This window comes from Canis aureus, chromosome X (genome assembly GCF_053574225.1).
Source record: "Canis aureus isolate CA01 chromosome X, VMU_Caureus_v.1.0, whole genome shotgun sequence".
Classification (NCBI taxonomy): Eukaryota; Metazoa; Chordata; class Mammalia; order Carnivora; family Canidae; genus Canis; species Canis aureus.
The window spans coordinates 6,108,180-6,130,724 of NC_135649.1; the positions used below are offsets into that span (position 1 = coordinate 6,108,180).

Here is a 22,545-nt window from a genome sequence, read left to right on the forward strand (position 1 = left end):
GGGCCACCCCATCCGCCAAGGGACGCAGGACCACTTGAGTGCAGCGCAGAAGAGACAGGCCATTCCAGTCAACGGCTGGTGGGGGTGCAGGTGGCCCGGCGTCCTCACAGGTAACAACCACAACAACACACAAAACCTCACACAAAAACCACAACAACAAACCACACAATGACGCAATCCATCACTTTTCCATCAGTGCTGTATTGAGGATCCTTTCTTTGCATACAAAGTAGCCACGCGATGAGTCTAACATGCATACATCAGGGGCCATGGGATGGGACGTGTTGTCAACACAGCAAGAGTCCCTTGCGAGGAAAGACAGGTGCCGTTTCTCAGTCTGACATCCTCGTCTTTGTGAGCAGGGGCGTCTGTGGCTGGCCACTCCCGGGCCTTCCTTGAGTGCCCGCTCCCAGCCTTCCCACAACATCCCCCGGATGCTGTTCCAACATTCCCAGACTTTGACCAGAACAAAGATGGGGGACACACCAACTGGGTCTGTTGAGACGTAATTCTTTGTACGACGAAGAAATCAGCAGGGCCCAAATGAGCGGCAGCGCAAAAGCCTTCAGGGCAGCTCTCCCTTCCTCCTGAGGGTCGAAGCCCTTGAGACTGGCGAGGAACCCAGGCAAGCACCTCACAAGGCAAGTCTGCCGACCTGTCCCCCATGCGTGTGTGGACACACCTGTTTCCATGAACAGCGCACGGTGGCACTGCCAGACCTGACCGCTTCCCGTGTCTGCAGCGCCAAGGGTGGTGATGGTCCGCGTCCCACTGCTGGCTCCGTACCCTTGCAATGGCCTCAGGCCTCCTGCCCCGAGGGGATCAGGTGCTCTGGGATGTCTACCTGGAAGACATCCTTTCCACCTTTCCCGGGGATGGGCTCCAGCAACCATCTAGGGTTTGAGAGTGCGGTGAGGTACTTCTGCTCCAGGCCAGTCAGTACAGCTTGAGTTTCCAGTTCCAGCAGCTCCTCAGGAGCTAAGTCCGCCGGGCACAGCAAGGTATCTCCAACATCGACGAGCCCTGCGCACAAGGACAAGCACACGCTGGTTTTTCCCTCTGGGAACCCAGGCCCGCCTGGCAGAGGACACGGTTACTGACAGTTACCCGCCCTGGAGACCAGGAGGGGCTCACCAAGGGGATGCAGAGGATACCGGGCCCCTGTGACCAAACATTTCCGCCATGCCAAACTCTGCTCAGGGAATGCTGGGGGAGCCGAGGGAGGGAGAGAAGTGAAGTGGAGGGGCTTGTCCTCAATGAGCACACCCAGATCATGGGCTGGACTCAGCCAGACTGCTTAGGGCAGCAGACGATGTGGGGTGGGAGGCAGGGGCAGACACGGGCCATCAGGTCCCTAAGCACTTCGGCAGGTGGCAGAGGCTGCTGTGGGGCCCTACCCACCACCGAGGGTTAGGGAACTTACCCAGGACGCCAGGACAGTGGGGGCGGGGCATCGCACCGGAAGCCAGCAACAGCCTGAGTGAGGAGGCTACCCCGACCCACAGCCGGTCCCGGGTGCCTCCCATGGTCTCTGCCGCACCTATGCGCGTGTGCACACGCACACACTCATCCGCGGACACATGGGTGGACACGTACACACCCACAGACAAATCCCACATGGAGACCTGGAACCTGGCCCTGCCTCTCAGATCAAAACTGGGACCTGAGGCCCAGAGCAGATGCAGGGTTCCCCTGAGGTCATGGGGCCTCAGCAAAGTCCCCGCCCCCGGCCCAGGGCCCCCCTGCCCCCAGGAAGGTGGGAGTCTTCCAGAAAGCACCACCCACATGCCTAGCAGTTCAAAGGAAGGCAAGCCAGAAAGCTCCTGAGCCTGGTCCTGGGGAGGAGCCCTCAGGGTGTGGGAGCCACGTCTGCTGCCCAGCACTTGCCAGCTATCACGCCGCGGCCGTACTTTTCCCCTTCCTGAAGCAGGGCCTGAATCTGTGTGGGGGTCATGCCGAGCCTCTGCAGCAGCAGCTCCCTCCACGTGGCGCCGTCCCAGTCCCGGTGAGCGATGTGGATGGCGATGGTCCGGTTCCGGTGGCCGCTCAGCACTGGACGCCAACGTGTCTCCACTGTCTTCACGCCATTCAGCACGAAACCCGCGTAAGGCTGCCGGAAGGAGAGGCAGCCGAACTGCATGGCCCTCCAGCTCCCGGGCCTCACCGGGCCTGCGGAAACACGGAACTGCCAATGGCCACGAGCGCCACGCTCGGTGCTCCGAGCTCCCGACCACGGGCCAGACCGCTCTGCAGTGTTCCCGGGGCGGCCCAAGACCCCACTGACCCGGACTCCTTCGTTCGAGCCCTACAGTCGGCTGACAGGCCCCAAGAAAGGGGCTGCGCGTCGGGATGACCTGGCCATCAGCCGAGCCTCTGGGAGCCCCCAGGAGGGCAGGGCCAGCTGGAGGAGAGCTGGCCAGGAGAGCATGGGCTCGGTTTCACCCCAGGGGACACTGAGGCAGGAGAACCCAGAGCGGCAGGGCCCCCGGGTTCACAGCTCAGCCAGCTGGCCGCAGCCGCCTCCCAGCACACAGTCCCGGGCTTGGCTTCTTCTCCTGACGGCCCCCACCCCAACCCGCTTGGGGCCTGTGGCCACCACCGAGGCACTGCTGAACTCATCTCCCGGTGCCCAGCCCGGGGCTGCCGAGCCCACATCCTTGACATCTCAGCTCAGCGCTGTGATCGCAGCTGGCCCCAGCAGGTGTCTCCTCCACATCCCTTTGGGTGGGACCCTCCTGTGACCCCTTCCTGCCCCACCGCTCTCCACTATCAAAAGGCACCCCCCCCCAACCCCGACCCGAACCTAGAGAAAGGAAACACAAGAGCGAGGACGGCCAGTACTGGGCCACATGCACTGCGTCTATGCCGGGTGCTAGGGGTGGGCATAACCCACGCACATAGGACTCAACCCTCTGACACCTCGGGAGGGCAGCACCACCATCGCCCCACTCCATATGTGCAAAGGAGGGGCCGAGGGACAGACATGGCCTGTGATCACAGAAGATCTGAGAGCACGCACCCCCTTCCTCGCACCTGGATTGTGGGCGCCTCCCTCCTCCTCCCGGGAGGACACAGCTGTGCAGTGGGCAGTGCGGGGCCCCAGGCCTGAACCTCCCTGCTGGGCCCCCGCACCTCCCAGAGCCTCAGGCTCCCGGGTGGCTGTGAGGATCGTTGACAAGTCACCGAGGGAACCTAGTCCAGTACACGGCACCTCATGGGGCGGCTACAAAGGGTGGCTCCCCATCACCGCCACCCTCACCATCATCGGGCCTGGGGCTGTACATGGCCCATGAGCACCACCTCCTCCAGTCCAGCTCTGCTCCCAGTTCCGGAACTACATCTGCCCGGCCTCAGCGACAGTCCCTTAAGAAAACGCACCCACTCTCAGACTCGAGGCCTCGTGATCACAAAAGCTGCCTCACACTGGCCCCCTTCCCAACCCACTGTCCCCACACCCAGAGCCACGGCCTGCCCCCACCTCTCCAGCTGAGCAGCCCTGTCGGGTGACCCCAGCTGTGCCCGGGACCCTGGCCCTCTCGCTCACTCCAGGTCCTGGCCCTGTCTGTGCCTGCTCACGCACCCTCAGCCCATCCCTCTGAGCAGACGGCCTGTTTACAGACACCCACACCTGGAAGTCCCTCACCGAGGGTCAGACTCCCCCCAGCACACCCCCGAGCCCACACACACCTCCAGCGCCTGCCGCCTCCTCTAAACCCCTGCAGAGCAGTGGTCCCCATGGTCTACCCTTGCAGCCTCTACTGCTTCACCACGCACTGCCCCCCCCCACTCTCCACAGTAGTCACCGCACGCACCAGTGACCTGCCTCCTGGTGTTCTGTTCTCATCTAACTCACGGCCAGACAGCCCTGACGTGGCGACCACCTCTACGTCCCTTCTTCTCAGGCTTCTCCATAGCACGCTCGCTCGCTCTGCCTCCCTTCACACAGGCCCTGCCCACTTCATCTCACCGTCCACAGGCAGGACACTCTCAGGTCCCCAAGCCCCGCCACCCCAAATCCACTTCTTATACCGCTGCAAGTGGATTTAAACACCAATCTGTTGTTCGGTCCCTGAGGAAGCAGCTGACCCTGTTCCCTTACCTGCACCTGGGACTCAGAGTGAGTGGGGCCGGCCCCAAGCCTAGCCAGAGTCTGAGTCCTCTCCATTGGCACCATGGCCATAATCCCTTTGGCCCCAAACCCCTTCAGCATCTGAACACTCTCCATGGTCCCCATGGCCACAATCCCAGTATGGCCCCAAACCTACCCAGAGTCTGAACCCCCTGCACCGGTCCCCATGGCTACAATCCAAATCTAGCCCCAAAACCTACTCAGAGCCTGAAGCCTCTCCATGGTCGCCATGGCCACAGTACTAGTCTGGCCCCAAACGTACTCAGATACTGACGCCTCACCACAGACCCATGGCCATAACCTGAGTCTGGCCTTAAAACCACCCAGAGCTGGACCCACATCCATGGTCTCACGGCTAAAAATATAGTATGGTCCCACACCTACTTTGAGCCTGAACCCTATCTATTGTCTTCATGGCCACAATGCTAGTGTTGCCCCAAACTTAGCCTGACCCTACTGCGTGGTCGCCATAGTCACATTCCTACTCTGACCTTAGGCCTACACAGAGCATGACCCCTTTCCATGGTCCCCATGGACACAAATAGAGTCTGGCCCCAAACCTACTCAGAGCATGAACCCTCTCCATCAACTCCAGGGACAAAATCCCCCAACCTATGCAGAATATGAATCCATTTTATGGCCCATGGCCACAATCCTAGTCTGGCCCCAAACCTACTCAGAGCCTGACCCCTCTCCTCTGGTCCCATGGCGACAATCCCAGTAGGGGCCAAACCTACTCAGAGATTGACACCACTTCATCGTCTCCATGGACACAATCCAAGTCTGCTCCCAAACCTACTCAAAGCCTGACCCCTCACATGGTCTCCATGACCACAAACCTAGTCAGAGTTCTCAAACCTACTCAGAGCCTGACCCTTCTCCATGAACCAACCATTGGCTACAATCCCAGTATGGCCCCAAACCTACTCAGAGTGTGACCACTACACATCGTCTCCATGGCCAATCCTAATCCGGCCGCAAAGCTACACACAGCTTGACTGGTCCTCATGGTCCCCATGGCCAGAATCCTATTCTGAACTGAAGCCTACTCACAGATGGACACCTCTCCATCCGCTCCATGGCTACAATCATAGTCTGTCCCCAAAGATACTCAGAGGTTGGCCCTATTCCATGGTCCTTAAGGCCATAATCCGAAACTGGCCAGAAACCTACTCAGAGCATGGCCCATCTCCATGGTTGCCATGGCCATGAACCTAGTAGGCCCCAATCATACTCAGAGCCTGAACCCTCTCCATGGACCCATGGCCATAATCCTAGTCTGGCTGCAAACCTATTTGGAGCCTGAACTCTCTCCATGGTCCCCATTGTGAAAATCCTAGTCTGGCCCTGAAACCTACTCAGTCTGATACCTCTCCATTATCTCCATGGCAAAAATCACACTCTGGCCCAAAACCTACTCAGAGCCTGACCCCTCATAATCATCTCCATCCACAATCCCGACCTACTCGGTGCCTGACCCCCCTCCATGGTCCACATGGCTACAAATCCAGTGTGAACCCAAACCTACTGAGACCTGACCCCTCTACATCATTCCCATAATCACAATCAGAGTCTAGCCTGAAACCTACGTATAGGATGACCCCTTTCCTTTATTTCCATGGCCAGAATCCTAATCTTCATGAAATCTAGTCAAAACTTGAACTCTCTTCATGGTCCCTATGGACACAATCCCAGTCTGGTCCATAACCTGCTATGAGCTTCACCCCTCTACACAATTCTAGTCTGGCACAGACATACTCAGAGCCCGATCCCTTTCCATGGTCCCCATGACCACTATCCCAGCCTGTCTTTCAATCTAATTAGAGCCTTACCCCTCTCCATGGTCCCTTTGGCTACAAACCCAGTCCAGGCTGAAACCTACTCAGCCTGACCCCATTACATCATCCTGAAAATAAAAATTCTAGTCTGGACCCAAACCTACTAAGAGCCAGTCACCTCTTCATGTTCCTCATGGTCAGAATCCTAGTCTAGGCCACAAACTACTCAGTGTCTGACCCCTCTCAATCATCTCGATGGCCACAATTGCAGTCTTGCCCCAAATCTACTCAGAATCAGACCCTATAGCATGGACCCATGATGACAATCTTATCTGGCCAAAGCTACTCAGATCTTGACCCCTCTCTATCATCTCCAAGGCCACAACCCAGTCCGGTACCAAACCTACTCAGAGCATGACCCCTCATCATTGTCTCTATGGCCACAATCATAGTTTGGCCACAATCCTACGCAGAGCCTGATGCCGCATCATGGAGGCCATGGCGACAATCCTAGTGCCCCCAAGCTACTCAGTGCCTGGCCCTCTCCATTGTCTCCATAGCCACAATCTGAGTCTTTCCCAAAACCTCCTCAGAGCGTGATTCCTCTCCATGCTCCTCACGGCCTCATCCTAGCTAGCCCAAACCTGCTCAGAGCATGGGATGTCTCCATATTCTCCAGGACCCAATTCCTAATATGACACCAAACCTACCCAGATCCTGACCCTCTCCATGGTCCCCATGGATGTAAATATAGTCTGGTCCGAAACCTACTCATAGTATGGTCCCCTCTACATGGTCCCCATGGCTACAATCCCAGTCTGGCACCAATACTACCCAGTGCCTGACCCCTCTCCATTGTCTCAATGGCCAAATCCTAGCCTGCCCTTAACCTATTCACACTCAGACATGTCACCATGGTGACTGGAGCCACAATCTCAGGCTGGACCCAAACCTACTCATAGCATGACCCTTCTCTCTCCTACAAATATCCACAATTTCTGTCGGGCACCAAATCTACTCAGACTAAACCCTTTTCTTTGTCACCATGGCCAGAATACTAATCTGCCCCGGACCAAACTAAGAGCCTGACCCCCCTCCACGATCCACATAGCAACAATATCAATAGACCCCAACCCTATTCAGAGACTGACCCCTCTAAATAGTCTACATGGCCACAAACCCGGGAGGCCCAAAACCAACTCAGAGGCAGACACCTCTTCATGGTCCACATGGCCACAATCCAAGTATGCCCCAAACATATTCAGAGCCTGAAGACTATTCATAGTCCACATGGCCACAAACCTAGTCTGGTCCCGAACCTACGCAGAGCTACACCTATGTCCATCATCACCTTGGCCAGAATCCTAATCTGATCCCAACCCTACTCAGAGCCTGACACCTTTCCATGGTCCACAAGTCCAATATTCCAGTAAGCCCCAATTCTACTCAGAGCATCAACCCTCGCCTTCATCTCCCTGGTCAAAATCCTAGTATTTTGCCAAACGTACTCACAGCCTGCGCCATCCTAGGACCCCAGGGTGGCAATCACAGTAGGCACCAAACCAACTCTGAGCTTCCTCCCCTTCACTTTCTGCATGGACAAAATCCTAGCCTGAGACACAGCCTATTCAGGGCCCCAATCCTGGACCACGTTTCCATGGCCACAATCCCAGTCTGGCACCCAACTTACGCACAGGGCGCCCCCTCTCCAAGGCCATCACGGATACAACCCATTCTGGCCGCAAAATTACTCAGACCTTGACAACCACATCAGGGTTGCCATGGTAACGAAGCTAGTTCCAAGTCAGAGCCTGACCTCTCTCGAGACATGGTCCCTGTACAGTCCAATAGAGACTGGCCTACTCAGGGCCAGTCACCTCTCCATAGCTCTTGCGGCCACATTCGCAGTCTGGCCCCAAACCTTCTCAGAGCCTGACCCCTCTCCATTGTCCACTAGGCAAATATCCCAATAACCCAAACCTGCTAAGAGAATAACCCCTCTAGATGGTCCCCCTGGACACAAGCTGAGTAGGCCTGCAAATGTACTTAGAGCCTCAACCCTCTCCATCGTCTCCCTTGTCACAAACCTAGCCTTTCACGAAATCGACTCAGAGCCTGAGGATGCCTTTTGGTCCCCAAGGTGGCAATCCCAGCAGGCCCCAAAACAACTCTGAGCTCCCTCCCATCCTTGTCTCAATGGACAAAATCCTAGTCGAGGCCACAACCTATTCAGTGCCCCACCCCTCTCCCTCCTTACCATGGCCACAATACCACTCTAGTCCCCAGTCTAAACACAGGGTGTCCCCCCTTCAAGGCCATCATGGCTTCCACCCATTTTGTCCACAAACCTACTCAGAGCTTGATCTCTCATCAAGGTTGCCATGGTTACAAACCAAGTTGCCTCAAGCTACCCAGAGCCTGACCTCTCTCCATGGTTCCCATGCATTCCAATAGAGACTGGCCCCAAACCGACTCAGGGTCAGACACCTCTCCATAGTACTTGTAGCCACATTCGCAGTTGGCCACAAACCTACTCAGAGCCTGACCCCTCTCCATGGTCCAAAACGCCAATATCCCAGGAGGACTCAACTGTACTCAGAGCCTGACACCTCTCCGAGGTCCTCAGGGCCACAATCCGAGTAGGCCCCAACCTACTTAGAGCCACAACAGTCTCCATCGACTCCCTGGTCACAAATGTACTCTTTCACAAATCGACTCAGAGCCTGACGATCTCTTTTGGTCCCAAAGGTGGCAATCACATTAGGCCCAAAACCTACTCTGAGCTCCTTCCCTCAATGCTTCCATGGCCACATTCCCAGTCTGGCACCCAAACTACGCACAGGGTGTCCCCTCTTCAAGGCCATCATGGCTACAACCCATTCTGGCCACAAACTTACTCAGTCCTTGACCCCCACATCAGGGTTGCCATGGTTACGAACCTAGTACGGTCAACTCACTCAGAGCCTGACCTCTCTTGAGACATGGTCCCTGTGCAGTTCAATAGAGACTGGCCCCAAACATACACAGGGCCAGTCACCTCTCCATAGCTCTTGTGGCCATATTTGAAGTCTGGCCCCAAACCTTCTCAGAGCCTGTCCCCTCTCCATGGTCCACTAGACAAATATCCCAGTAGGACCTAAACCTACTAAGAGAATGACCCCTCTCCATGGTCCACCTGGACACAAGCAGATTAGGCCGCAAACGTACTTAGAGCCTCAACCCTCTCCATTGCCTCCCTCGTCACAAACCTAGCCTTTCAAGAAATCGACTCAGAGCCTGAGGATGCCTTTTGGTCCCCAAGGTGGCAATGCCAGCGGGCCCCAAACCTACTCTGAGCTCCCTCCCCTTCACTGTCTCAATGGACAAAATACTAGTCTGGGCCACAACCTACTCAGTGCCCCACCCTTTTCCCTCCTTACTATGGCCACAATCCCACTCTAGTACCCAACCTACACACAGGGTGTCCCCTCTTCAAGGCCATCATGGCTTCCACCCATTTTTTCACAAACCTACTGAGAGCTTGAACTCACATCAAGGTTGCCATGGTTACAAACCAAGTTGCCCCAAGCTACCCAGAGCCTGACCTCTCTCCATGGTCTCCATGCACTCCAATAGAGACTGGCCCCAAACTTACTCAGGTCAGTCACCACTCCATAGATCTAGGGCCACATTCGCAGTCTCGCCCCATACCTACTCAGAGCCTGACCCCTCTCCATGGTTCAAAAGGCCAATATCCCAGGAGGACTCAACCGTACTCAGAGCCTGACCCCTCTCCCAGGTCCACAGGGCCACAATCCGAGTAGGCCCCAAACCTACGTAGAGCCACAAGAGTCTCCATCGACTCCCTGGTCACAAATGTACTCTTTCACAAATCGACTCAGAGCCTGACGATCTCTTTTGGTCCCAAAGGTGGCAATCCCAGTAGGCCCGAAACCTACTCTGAGCTCACTCCCCTTCACTGTTTCCATGGCCACAATCCCATTCTGGCACCCAACCTACGCACAGGGTGTCCCTTCAAGGGCCATCATGGCTACAACCCATTCTGGCCACAAACTTACTCAGACCTTGACCCCCACATCAGGGTTGCCATGGTTACGAATCTAGTTCCCTCAACCCACTCAGAGCCTGACCTCTCTTGAGACATGGTCCCTGTGCAGTCCAATAGAGACTGGCCCCAAACCTACTCAGGGCCAGTCACCTCTCCATAGCTCTTGTCGCCACATTTGAAGTCTGACCCCAAAACTTCTCAGAGCCTGTCCCCTCTCCATGGACCACTACTAATATCCCAGTAGGACCCAAACCTACTAAGAGAATGACCCCTTGCATGATCCACCTGGACACAACCAGAGGAGGCTGCAAACGTACTTAGAGCCTCAACCCTCTCCATCGTCTTCCTCGTCACACACCTAGCCTTTCACGAAACTGACTCAGAGCCTGAGGATGCCTTTTGGTCCCCACGGTGGCAATCCCAGCGGGCCCGAAACCTACTCTGAGCTCCCTCCCCTTCACTGTCTCAATGGAGAAAATACTAGTCTGGGCCGCAACCTATTCAGTGCCCCAACCCTCTCCCTCCTTACCATGGCCACAATCCAATTCTAGTCCCCAATCTACACACAGGGTGTCCCCTCTTCTATGCCATCATGGCATCCACCCATTTTGGCTATAAACCTACTCAAGAGCTTGAAGCCACATCAAGGTTGCCATGGTTACAAACCAAGTTGCCTCAAACTACCCAGAGCCTGACCTCTCTCCTTGGTCCCCATGCATTCCAATAGAGACTGGCCCCAAACCGACTCAGGGTCAGTCACCTCTCCATAGTACTTGTAGCCACATTCGCAGTTGGCCAGAAACCTACTCAGAGCCTGACCCCTCTCCAAAGTCCACATGGACACAGTCTGAGTGGGCCCCAAACTTACTTAGAGCCTCAACCGTCTCCATCGTCTCCCTGGTCACAAACGTAGTCTTCCACGAAATTGACTCAGAGCCGGATGATCTCTTTTGGTCCCAAAGGTGGCAATCTCAGTAGGCCCGAAACCTACTCTAAGCTCACTCCCCTCACGGACTCCATGGCCACAATCCCACTCTAGTCCCCAGCCTACGCACAGGGTGTCCCCTCTTCAAGGCCATCATGGCTACAACCCATTCTGGCCACAAACTTACTCATCCCTTGACCCCCACCTCAAGGTTGCCATGGTTACAAACCAAGTTGCCTCAAGCTACCCAGAGCCTGACCTGTCTCCATGCATTTCAATAGAGACTGGCCCCAAACCTACTCAGGGTCAGTCACCTCTCCATAGACCTTGCGGCCACATTCGCAGTCTCGCCCCATACCTACTCAGAGCCTGACCCCTCTCCATGGTCCAAAACGCCAATATCCCAGGAGGACTCAACCATACTCAGAGCCTGACCCCTCTCCCAGGTCCACGGGGCCACAATCCGAGTAGGCCCCAAACCTACTTAGAGCCACAAGAGTCTCCATCGACTCCCTGGTCACAAATGTACTCTTTCACAAATCGACTCTGAGCCTGAGGATCTCTTTTGGTCCGAAAGCTGGCATTCCCAATAGGCCGAAACCTACTCTGAGCTTACTCCCCTTCACTGTTTCCATGGCCACAATCCCAGTCTGGCACCCAACCTACGCACAGGGTGTCTCCTCTTCAAGGCCATCATGGCTACAACCTATTTTGGCCACAAACTTACTCAGACCTTGACAACCACATCAGGGTTGCCATGGTAACGAAGCTAGTTCCCTCAACCAACTCAGAGCCTGACTTCTCTCGAGACATGGTCCCTGTGCAGTCCAATAGAGACTGGCCCCAAACCTACTCAGGGTCAGTCACCTCTCCATAGCTCTTGTCGCCACATTCGAAGTCTGGCCCCAAACCATCTCAGAGCCTGTCCCCTCTCCATGGTCCACTAGACAAATATCCCAGTAGGACCCAATCGACTAAGAGAATGCCCCCTCTGCATTGTCCACCTGGACACAACCTAGGTAGGCCACAAACGTACTTAGAGCCTCAACCCTCTCCATTGTCTCCCTCGTCACAAACCTAGCCTTTCACAAAATCGACTCAGCGCCTGAGGATGCCTATTGGTCCCCATGGTGGCAATCTCAGTAGGCCCCAAACCTACTCTGAGCTCCCTCCCCTTCACTGTCTCAATGGACAAAATCCTAGTCTGGGCCCAAACCTATACTGTACCCCACCTCTCTTCCTTGTTACCATGGCGACAAAGTCTGGACCCCAACCTATGCACAGGGTGTCACTTCTTCAAGGACCTCATGGCCACAATCCATTCTGGCCACAAACCTACTCAGAGCTTAACCCCTCATCAAGGTTGCCATGGTTACAAACATAGTTCCCTCAACTTACTCAGAGTCATACTTGTCTCCATGGTCCCCATTATTCAAATAGAGCCTGGCCCCAAACCTATCCAGGGTCAGTCACCTTTCTTTAGTACATGTGGCCACATTCGTAGTCTGCCCCAAAAACTACTCAGAGCCTGACGCCTCTCCATTGTCCGCATGGTCAAAATCCAGGAGGCCCCTACTCTACTCAGAGCCGGACTCCTCTGCGTGGTATCCAGGGCCAAAGACCTACTCTGGTCACAATCCACTCAGAGCTTGAGCCCTGTCCATCATTTCCTTGGCCAGAATCCTAATCAGACCCCAAACCTACTCAGAGCCTGACGCCTCTCTATGATCCACAGGCTGATACCCCGGGTTGCCCCAACCCTTCTCAGAGCCTCAACCCTCTCCATTGTCTCCCTGGTCACAATCCTAGTCTTTCACCAAACCTACTCAGAGACTGCCCCTTCCGTTGTCCCCAGGGGGGCAATCCCAGTAGGCCCCAAACCTACTCTGAGCTCCCTCCCCTTCATTGTCTCCATGGACAAAATCCTAGTCTGGGCACCAACTTATTCAGTGTCCCAACCCTCTCCCTTGTTACCATGGCCACCATCCCAGTCTGGCCCCCCAACCTACTAACAGGGTGTCCCCTCTTCAAGGCCATCATGGCTACAACACATTCTGGCCCAAAAACCTACTCAGACCTTGACCCCACATCAAGGTTGCCATGGTTACAAACCTAGTTCCCTCAACCTACTCAGAGCCTGAACTCTCTCCATGGACCCATGCATTCCAATAGAGTGACCCCAAACCACCTCAGGGTCCGTCACCTCACCATAGTACTTGTGGCCACATTTGCAGTCTGACCCCAAACCTACAGAGACTGACCCCTCCCCATGGTCAAGGCCAATATCCCAGTAGGACCCAACCCTACTCAGAACCTGACCCCTTTCCATGGTCCAAAGGCCAATATCTCAGTAGGACTCAATGCTACTGAGAGTCTCACCCGTCTCCAAGGTTCACATGGCCACAATCCCAGTAGGCCCCAAACCTACTTAGAGCCTCAACCGTCTCCATCATCTTCCAGGTCACAAACGTAGTCTTTCACGACATCGACTCAGAGCCTGATGATCTCTTTTGGTCCCAAAGGTGGCAATCCCAGTAGGCCCCAAACCTATTCTGAGATCACTGCCCTTCACTGTCTCCATGGACAAAATCCTAGTCTGGGCACCAAGTTATTCAGTGTCCCACCCCTCTCCCTCGTTACCATGGCCACAATCCCAGTTTGGCCCCCAACCTACTCACAGTGTTTCCCCTCTGCAAGGCCATCATGGCTTCAACCCATTCTGGCCACATACCTACTCAGACCTTGACCTCACATCAAGGCTGCCATGGTTACAAACCCAGTTCCCTCAACCTACTCAGAGCCTGACCTCTCTCCATGGTCCCCATGCATTCCATTACAGACTGGCCCCAAACCTACTCAGGGTCAGTCACCTCTCCATAGTACTTGTGGCCACATTTGCAGTCTGGTGCCAAACCTACACAGTGCTTGACTCTCTTCATGGTTTCCAAGGCTAGTCTCCTCCCAAACCTACCCATGCCTGACCCCTCTCTATGGTCCACATATCCTAATAGCAATCACGTTCCAAAGTAACTAAGAGCCTGCATGCTCTCCATGGTCCATATGGCTTCCAGCTGAGTCTGTCCCCAAACCTACTCAGAGTGTGACCCCTCTATTTCCTGACAGACACAATCATAGTTTGCCCTCAAATCTAGAGCCTAACCCCTCTCCTCTCCATGTTTCCCAAGGCTACAATGCCAGGCTGGTCCCAATCCTACTCATCAGGGCCTGACCCCCCTCCATTGTCTCTGTGACCAAAATCCTAGTCTGCTCCTAAACGTACCCACAGTCAGACCTCTCTCCATGGTTCCCGTGGCTGCAATCTCCGGCTGGACCCAACCCTACTCAGACCATGATCCTTCTCCCTCGTCTACATATCCACACTCTGTCTGCCCCCAACCCTACTCAGCCTGATCCCTCTCCATGGTCCACATGGCCAAAATCCCAGGAGGCCCCAACCTACCCAGAGCCTGACTCCTCTGCATTGTATCCATAGCTACAATCTTAGTCTGCTCACAACCTGACTCAGAGCTTGACCCGGCCCACCTTCTCGATTGCCAGAAACCTAATGTCACCCCCACCCTCCTCAGAGCATGACCCCACTCCATGTTCCCCATGGCCAAAATCCCAGGAGGCCCCAACCCTACTCAGAGCCTGACCCCTCTGCATCATATCCGTGGCCACAATCCTAGTCTGCTCACAATCCGACTCAGAGCGTGATCCCCGTCTATCATCTCCTTGGCCAGAATCCTAATCTGACCCCACCCTCCTCAGAGCATGACCCCGCTCCATGGTCTACATGGCTACAATACGAATCTATACTCAATCCAACTCAGGGCCAAGCTCTTGCAATCATCTCCATGGCCACAAACCCAGGCTGGCCCCAATCCGACTCAGTGCCTGACTCCTCTCCAATATCTCTATAGCCAAAATCCTAGTCTCCCCCTAACCTACTCACAGTCAAACCTGTCTCCATGGTTCCCCTGGACACAATCTCAGACTGGATCCAACCCTACTAAGAGCATGATTCTTCTCCATTGTCCACATATCCACATTTTCTATCTGCCCACAACCCTCCTTAAAGCCTGACCCCTCTCCATGGTCCATATGGCCACAATCCCGGTAGGCCCCTACCCAACTCAGAGCCTGACCCCTCTCCATGGTCCACATGGCCACAATCCCAGTAGGCCCCAAACCTACTCAGAGCCTGACCCCTCTGCATCATATCCATGGCCACACCTAGTCTGGTCCAAACCAACTGAGAGCTTGACCCCTATCCATCACCTCCCTGGCCAGAACCCTAAACTGCCCCACACCCTACTCAGAGCTTGACCACTCTCCATGGTTCACAGAGCCACAATCCCAGTAGGCCCCAATCCAACTCAGAGCCTGACCCCTCTCCATGGTCCACATGGTCACAATCCCAGTAGGTCCCATACCTACTCACAGCCTGCCCCCTCTGTATCATATCCATGGTCACAAACCTAGTCTGGTCCCAAACTTAATCAGAGCCTTGACCCTCTCCATGGTCGACAAGGCCAATATCCCAGTAGGACCCAACCCTACTCAGAGCCTGACCCCTCTCTGTGGTCCACATGGCCACACTCCCAATAGGCCCCAAACCTACTTAGAGCCTCAACAGTCTCCATCATCTCCCCGGTAACAAACCTAGTCTTTCACAAAATCGACTCAGAGTCCGATGATCCTTTCTTGGTCCCCAGGGTGGCAATCCCAGTAGGGCCCAAACCTACTCTGAGCTCCCTCCCCTTCACTGTCTCAATGGACAAAATCCTAGTCTGGGCCCAAACCTATTCAGTGCCCCACCCCTCTTCCTCATTACCATGGCCACAATCCCAATCTGGGCCCCAACCTACTCACAGGGTGTCCCCTCATCAAGGCGCTCATGGCCACAACCCATTCTGACCACAATCATACTCAGAGCTTGACCCCTCATCAATGTTGCCACGGTTATAAACATAGTTCCCTCAACGTACTCAGAGCCATACCTCTCTCCATGGTCCCCATGCATTCAAATAGAGTCTGGCCCCAAACCTACTCAGGGTCAGTCACCTCTCCATAGTACTTTTGGCACATTCGCAGTCTGGCTCCAAAACTACTCAGAGCCTGACCCCTCTTCATGATTTCCCAGGCCAGAATGCTAGTTTGCCCCCAAACCTACCCAGGGCCTGACCCCTCTCTACAGTCCACGTATCCTAATACCAGTCACACTCCAAATGAACTAAGAGACTGCATCCACTCCATGTTCTGGATGGCTTCCAGCTCGTCTGGCCCCAAACCTACTCAGAGTGAGACCCTTCCATGGACCGATAGACACAATCCTAATTTGCCCTCAAATCTAGAGCCCCCCTCTCCATGGTTCCCAAGGATACAATCCCAGGGTGGCCCCAATCCCACTCAGCGCATGACCCCTACCCATTGTCTCTATGACCAAAATCCTAGTCTGCTTTTAAACCCACTCACAGTCAGAACTTTCACCATGGTTTCATGGCCACAATCTCAGGCTGGACCCAACCCTACTCAGACCATGATCCTTCTCCCTCTTCCACAATCCACAGTCTGCCTGGCACCAAACCTACTAAGAGCGTGAACAGTCTTCATTGTCTCCGTGGCCAGAATCTTAATCTGCCCACAACCATACTCAGAGCCTGACCGATCTTGATGGTGCCCGTGGCCACAATCTCAGTAGGCCCCAACCGTACTCAGAGCCTGACCTCTCTCCATGGTGGACATGGCCACACTCGCAGTAGGCCCCAACCCTACTCAGAGCCTGACCCCTTTGCATGGTCCACATGGCCACACTCCCAGTAGGCCCCAACCCTTCTCAGATCCTGACCCCTCTCCATTGTCCCCATGGCCAGAATGCTAATCTATACCCAAACCTACTCAGGGCCACCCCCTTGCAATCATATCCATGGCCACAATCCCACTAGGCTCACATCTGACTCGATGCCTGACCCCTCTCCTTGGTCCATATGGCTATATTCCCAGTGTGGCGCCAAATCTACTGAGAGCCTGATCACCCTTCATCGTCCACATGGCCACAGTCATAGTCTAGCCCAAAACCGACTTATAGCCTGACCCTTTTCCTATGTCTCCATGGCCAGAATCCTCATCTGCCCTGAAACCTATTCAGAGCTTGACCCCTCTTCATGTTCCCCAAGGCCACAATCCAAGTCTAGCCCCTAGCCGAATCAGAGCAAAACTCCTCTCCACAGTCCCCAGGCAACAATCCTACTCTGACTACATACCTACTCAGACCCTGAAGACTCATGCTCTCCAGGCTAGAATCCTTGCCTGCTCTCAAACCAACTCAGAACCAGGCCCCTCTCCATCGTGTCTGTGGTCACAATCCTAGCCTTGCCCCAAACCTACTTAAAGCCTCACCCCTCTCCATCTTCTCCATGGTCACAATCCTAGTCTTTTGCCAAACCTACTCACAGCCTGATCCCTCCTTTGTCCCCAGGGTGGCAATCCCAGTAGGCCCCAAAACTACTCGGATCTGACCCCTCTTCTTGTCTCCATGGACAAAATCCTAATCTGGGCCCCAACCTATTCAGCGCCCAACCCCTCTCCTTCATTTCCATGGCCACATTCCAGTCTAGCCCCCAACCTTCTCACAGCGTGTCTCCTCTTCAAGGTCTTCATGGAGACAACCAATTCTGGCCACAAACCTACTCAGAGCTTGACCCCTTATAACGGTTACCACAGTTAGAAACCTAGTTCCCTCAACCTACTCAGAGCCTGACCTCTGTCCATGGTCCCCATGCATTCAAATAGAGTCTGGCCCCAAGCCTACTCACGGTCGGTCACCTCTGCATTGTCTTCGTGCCCACAATCATAGTCTGGCCCCAGAACTACTCAGAGCCCGACCTGTCTCCATGGTTTCCAAGGCCAGAATACTAGTCTGGCCGCAAACCTACCCAAGGCCTGACCCCTCTCTACGGTCCACATACCCCAATACCAGTCAGGCTCCAAATGTACTCAGAACCTGCATCCTCTCCATGGTCCGGATGGCTTCCAGCTCAGTCTGGCCCCAAACCTACTCAGAGTGTGACCCCTCCATGGACCGATAGCCACAATCCTAGTTTGATCTCAAATCTAGAGCCTAACCCCTCGCCATTGTCCCCGTGGCTACAATCCCAGTCTGGCCCCAATCCTACTCAGTGCCTGACTCCTCTCCATTGTTTCTAGGCCAAAATCCTAGTCTGCTCCCAAACCTACTCAGTCAGAGCTATCTTCATGGTTCCCGTGGCCACAATCTCAGGCTGGACCCAACCCTATTCAGAGCATGATCCTTTTCCCTCGTCCACATATCCACGGTTTCTGTCTGGCAACAAACCTACTCAGAGCCTGAACGCTCTTCATCGTCTCCATGGCCAGAATCCTAATCTGTCCCCAACCCTACTCAGAGCCTGACCCCTCTCCATAGTCCACATGGCCTTATCCCAGTAGGCCCCAACTGTATTCGGAGCCTGTCCCATCTCCATGGTACACATGGCCACAATCCCTGTAGGCCCCAACCTGACTCAGAGCCTGTCCACTTGCCATGGTCTACATGGCCACAATCCCAGTAGGCCCCAACCCTACTCAGAGCCTGACCCCTCACCATGGTCCACATGGCCACACTCTCAGTAGGCCCCAAACCTACTCAGAGTCTGACCCCTCTGCATCGTATCCATGGCCACAAACCTAGTCTGGTCCCAAACCAACTCAGAGCTTGACCCCTGTCCATCATCTCCTTGGCCAGAATCAAAATCTGCCCCCAACCCTACTCAGAGCCTGACCCCTCTCCATGGTCCCCATGGCCCTAATACTAATCTTTACCAAAACCTACTCAGGGCCAACCCCTTGCAATCATCTCCATGGACACACTCCCAGTCAGGTTCCCATCCTACTACATGCCTGACCCCTCTCCGTGGTCCACGTGGCTGCAATCCCAGTGTGGCGCCAAATCCACCGAGAGCCTAATCCCTCTTCATTGTCTCCATGGCCACAGCCAGAGTCTAGCCCAAAACCTACTTATAGCCTGACCCTTTTCCTATGTCTCCATGGCCAGAATCCTCATCTTCCCCGAAACCCAGTCAGAGCTTGACCCCTCTCCATGATCCCCATGGCCACAATCCAAGTCTGGCCCCGTAACCTAATCAGAGCATGACTCCTCTCCACGTTCCCCAGGGCCACAATCCTACTCTGACTGAAAACCTACTCAGACCCTGAAGCCTCATCATGCTCTCCAGGCTACAATCCTTGTCTGCTCTCAAACCAACTCAGAACCTGACCCCTCTCCATTGTGTCCATGCTCACAATCCTAGCCTTGCCCCAAACCTACTTAGAGCCTCAGCCCTCTCCATCTTCTCCATGGTCACAATCCTAGTCTTTTGCCAAACCTACCCGGAGCCTGATCCCTCCTTGGTCCTCAGGGTGGCAATCCCGGTAGGCCCCAAACCTACTCTGAGCTGACCCCTCTTCATCGTCTCCATGTACAAAATCCTAGTCTGGGCCCCAACCTATTCAGTGCCCGACCCCTCTCCCTCGTTTCCACGGCCACAATCCCAGTCTGGCCCCCAACCTACTCACAGTGTGTCCCCTCTTCATGTTCTTCATGGTCACTACCCATTCTGGCCACAAACCTACTCAGAGCCTGACCCGTCTCAATGGTCCACATGGCCACACTCCCAGTAGGCCCCAACCCTACTCATCGCCTGACCCCTCTGCGTCGTATCCATGGCCACAAGCCTAGTCTGGTCCAAATCCTACTCAGAGCTTGACCCCTGTCCATCATCTCCATGGTCCAAATCCTAATCTCCTCCCAAACCTACTCAGAGCCTGTCTGCTCCCCTTCTTCTTCATGGGCAAAATCCAAGTCTAAAGCTCTCAAGGTCCCATTTAGCACTCAAGTGGTGTCCTGCTCACCTGCTGCGTCACTGCTGGCCCAGAGCAGTGTAGTGTCTGCACCGTGGCCAGAGTGATTCTGGGGCAGGAGTGATTCTATCACATGACTTCCCTGTCTAAGCCTTCTAGGGGAGTCCTGTCCTCTCCAGGACAGATCCACACCTATCACCAGGACCCAAAGACCCCCCATGATGAGCACCCCATCCCCTAGGTCATCTGCTCTCTTTTCCCCTCTACTCACCATCCTGCAGCCATAACGTCCTTCCTTCCATTTCTGGAAGATTCCAAGTCCATCCCTCCCTCAGGTCCTTTCTAGGTTGTTACGGGTTGCATTACATCCCTGCCAAATTTGTGTTGGAAGTCTCACTCCCTGGGTCCTCCAAAAGTAGCCCCATATATAGAAGGAAGTGCTCCTTACAGAAGTACTGAAGTGCCCATGAGCTCAGTTGCATGGACCCTCACCCAGTATGACTGGTGTCCGTATACAATCACAGACAGGCTTGTGAGGACGCAGGCGAGATCTAGAAGCCATGGGATGCCAAAGGTGGCCGGCAAATCACCAGACGCTGGGGGGCAGGGTGGAACACATTGTCTCCCAGCTCTCAGAGGAGGCATATTCAGCCGACGCCTTGAGCTTGGACTCCCAGCCCCCAGAAGTGGGAGACAATTCATTTCTGTTGTCTAAGCCACCCAGTCTGCGGTAGTTCAATACAACCACCCTGGCAAGCTAACACAGAGGGTGGAAGCTGTGTCCTGGACAGCTCCACAGGGTGCACGATGATTTCTCCATCGATGGCACATCCAGAATATCCCTTCATGTCTGGACATCTCCATCTGTCCTATGTTTCACTGCCTGTGTGGCATCCCGTTGTCGGCTGTCCCACAACTTACTGGCTACTCCCTTACTGACGGAGAGTCGCAGGCTGCTTTGCACTTTCCGCCACTACAGAGGACATCCTCACAAACACTCACTGGCATAGGACTTGTTTAGAAGGCGGCTAGGGTCACGGCAGGGGTGTCTGAGATGCTGACACATGCCTGCACACGGCCTTCCACCAAGGCTCACCTGTGTATGCTCCACCCACCACGGGCAAGGGCTCCGTTTCCTCACTCGGCTGTCGGCCCTGAGCACGGTTACTCTGCTCACCCCTTGCCAACCCGATGGGTGACAAAGGGTCGCCCTGGTCACTGGCGAAGGATTATTCACGAGGGAGGCTGGATGTCCTCCCCCTCCCCCCAGCGCGGCCTGGCCCTTTCTCTTTCTTGTACTGGGGCATGTAAGTGGACTGCAGTTTTGCCTCATGTCTGCCATTCAGGGTTTTGGCCAATCCTTTTCTCACCAGGACAACTGAACTGTGTTGGGGGAGCCCCTAGAGGGATGGATCTGTAACAGGTGCCCTCCTGCCTCAGCATGCAGAGTACCTGCTTTGTGGCCTGAGGAGGAAACGCTATTCCACTTCTCTGGGCTTCTTCACCTGCACAAGGATTGGGGGTCGGTGGGTGGAGGAGAAAAACTCTTTACGTACAAGACGACAATGTTGGCTAACATGCCAGAACAGGCTTTCTACTCAGCAGGGATGGGGGGGCCACCGGCACTGAGGAGGGCCCACCAGATGGGAATCACCCCTCACGGTTTGGTTCTGCTAATCATGCCCCAGCCAGGAGCAGAGAAAATCATTTCACGTAAGCAGATCATGTTCTCACAGCCTAGCCCACCCCGTACCCAACAGGAGAAAGAAGACACCACCCCCCTTCCACCGTCACAAGATTTGGGGGCCCTGCAATCCGGTTCCCCTCAATAAAATCCTGAGTAGGCCCCACGGGGATGAGTGCCAAGGGCAAGCAGCTCAACGCCGCACAGCCGGGGTCCTCGGTGAGGCAGGTCACAGCCTGGGGGCCCAGGGGGAGGCGAGGAGGGGCACAGTGAGGGCAGAGTGGTCCGCGTGGACCAGCACGCTCCGTTTCTTGGCGCACACATCCTTCTCTGGTATATGCACTTAGAAACATGGGGGGCCTTTTGATTGGGGCGGGGGAAGGGGGCAGGGAATGGTGGCCTGGGCCGCTCTGCGCATGCTCCCAGACCCCCCCCCCCGCCCAGCCCCGCTCCCCGAGTCCGGGAAACCCCAGCCCAGTGGTACTGTCCCACGCCAGGTGAAGCAGGCGGGAGCCACAAAGGCTTCCTGGCTCCCCTCGCAAAGGGTGGGGGCGGGCCTCCGGGCACCTGTCCCACCGGCCAAGCGAGCCAAGGGTGCGCTAGGCCCACCTGGCAGTCCCAGGGCGCGGAGGACCACCCCCCCCCCCCACGCTCAGGCGAGGAGACGAGGCGGGCCGCGGAGAGACGACAGAGCGCCCTGCCCGCGTCGGGACTGTCCCGCCATCGCTGCGGCCCAGCACCGGGGACCACCGACAGGTGACAGGCGACAGGCGCCACCGGCCCCTCACCTGATAGGCTCGCTCAGACGCCGGCGTCCTTTCTTTGCGTGGCGTACGCCGGCTCGAACCCACGTACGTCCTTACGCGCCCACGGGGGTACGCAGAAGGCTCGTGCGCAAGCCCGTAGGCACGCAGCCAAGCAGTTCCGTACACACGCACTTACGTACACACGCACATAGGCGCGCAGGCCCCGGCCGCTAGACGTCGTTGGACTCACGCGGCCCCGACTCGCGCGGGAGGATCAGGCTGGACCGGGAGGTAGACGCCGGCGGCCTGAGCGGAACCGGAAGGAAGAAACAACGGGGTGGGGCGAGGGTTCGGT

The 22,545-nt window shown here is 55.4% G+C and overlaps 2 protein-coding genes across 9 annotated transcripts in view; one reads left to right on the plus strand and one right to left on the minus strand.

Moving 5' to 3' along the window:
* Positions 1-181: 181 nt before the first annotated feature.
* EOLA1 (endothelium and lymphocyte associated ASCH domain 1) lies at positions 182-22,525 on the minus strand. 4 transcript variants are annotated; one of them, XM_077889112.1, is made up of 4 exons: positions 22,233-22,522; positions 21,213-21,265; positions 1,888-2,169; positions 182-1,023 (listed from the first exon to the last, which is right to left on the minus strand). In XM_077889112.1, exons 3-4 carry the CDS (start codon positions 2,138-2,140, stop codon positions 800-802), a joined length of 477 nt encoding a protein of 158 aa, XP_077745238.1. In that variant the 5' UTR covers positions 2,141-2,169; positions 21,213-21,265; positions 22,233-22,522; the 3' UTR covers positions 182-799. The 4 variants fall into 4 exon arrangements, with proteins under 4 accessions (XP_077745238.1, XP_077745235.1, XP_077745236.1 ...); XM_077889109.1 differs by lacking the exon at positions 21,213-21,265 and having other exon boundaries at positions 22,391-22,525; XM_077889110.1 differs by lacking the exon at positions 21,213-21,265 and having other exon boundaries at positions 22,233-22,521.
* The window catches only part of LOC144308514 (uncharacterized), a 310,115-nt gene continuing 309,472 nt past the window's right edge, over positions 21,903-22,545 (plus strand). For 2 of the 5 annotated variants that reach the window (XR_013374990.1, XR_013374983.1), the window contains exon 1: positions 22,226-22,543. The gene's annotated coding sequence lies outside the window, so the exon portion shown is untranslated. Of the gene's footprint in view, positions 22,201-22,225; positions 22,544-22,545 lie in introns of those variants that run through there. The other 3 variants (XR_013374995.1, XR_013374987.1, XR_013374988.1) reach the window with 2 other exon arrangements.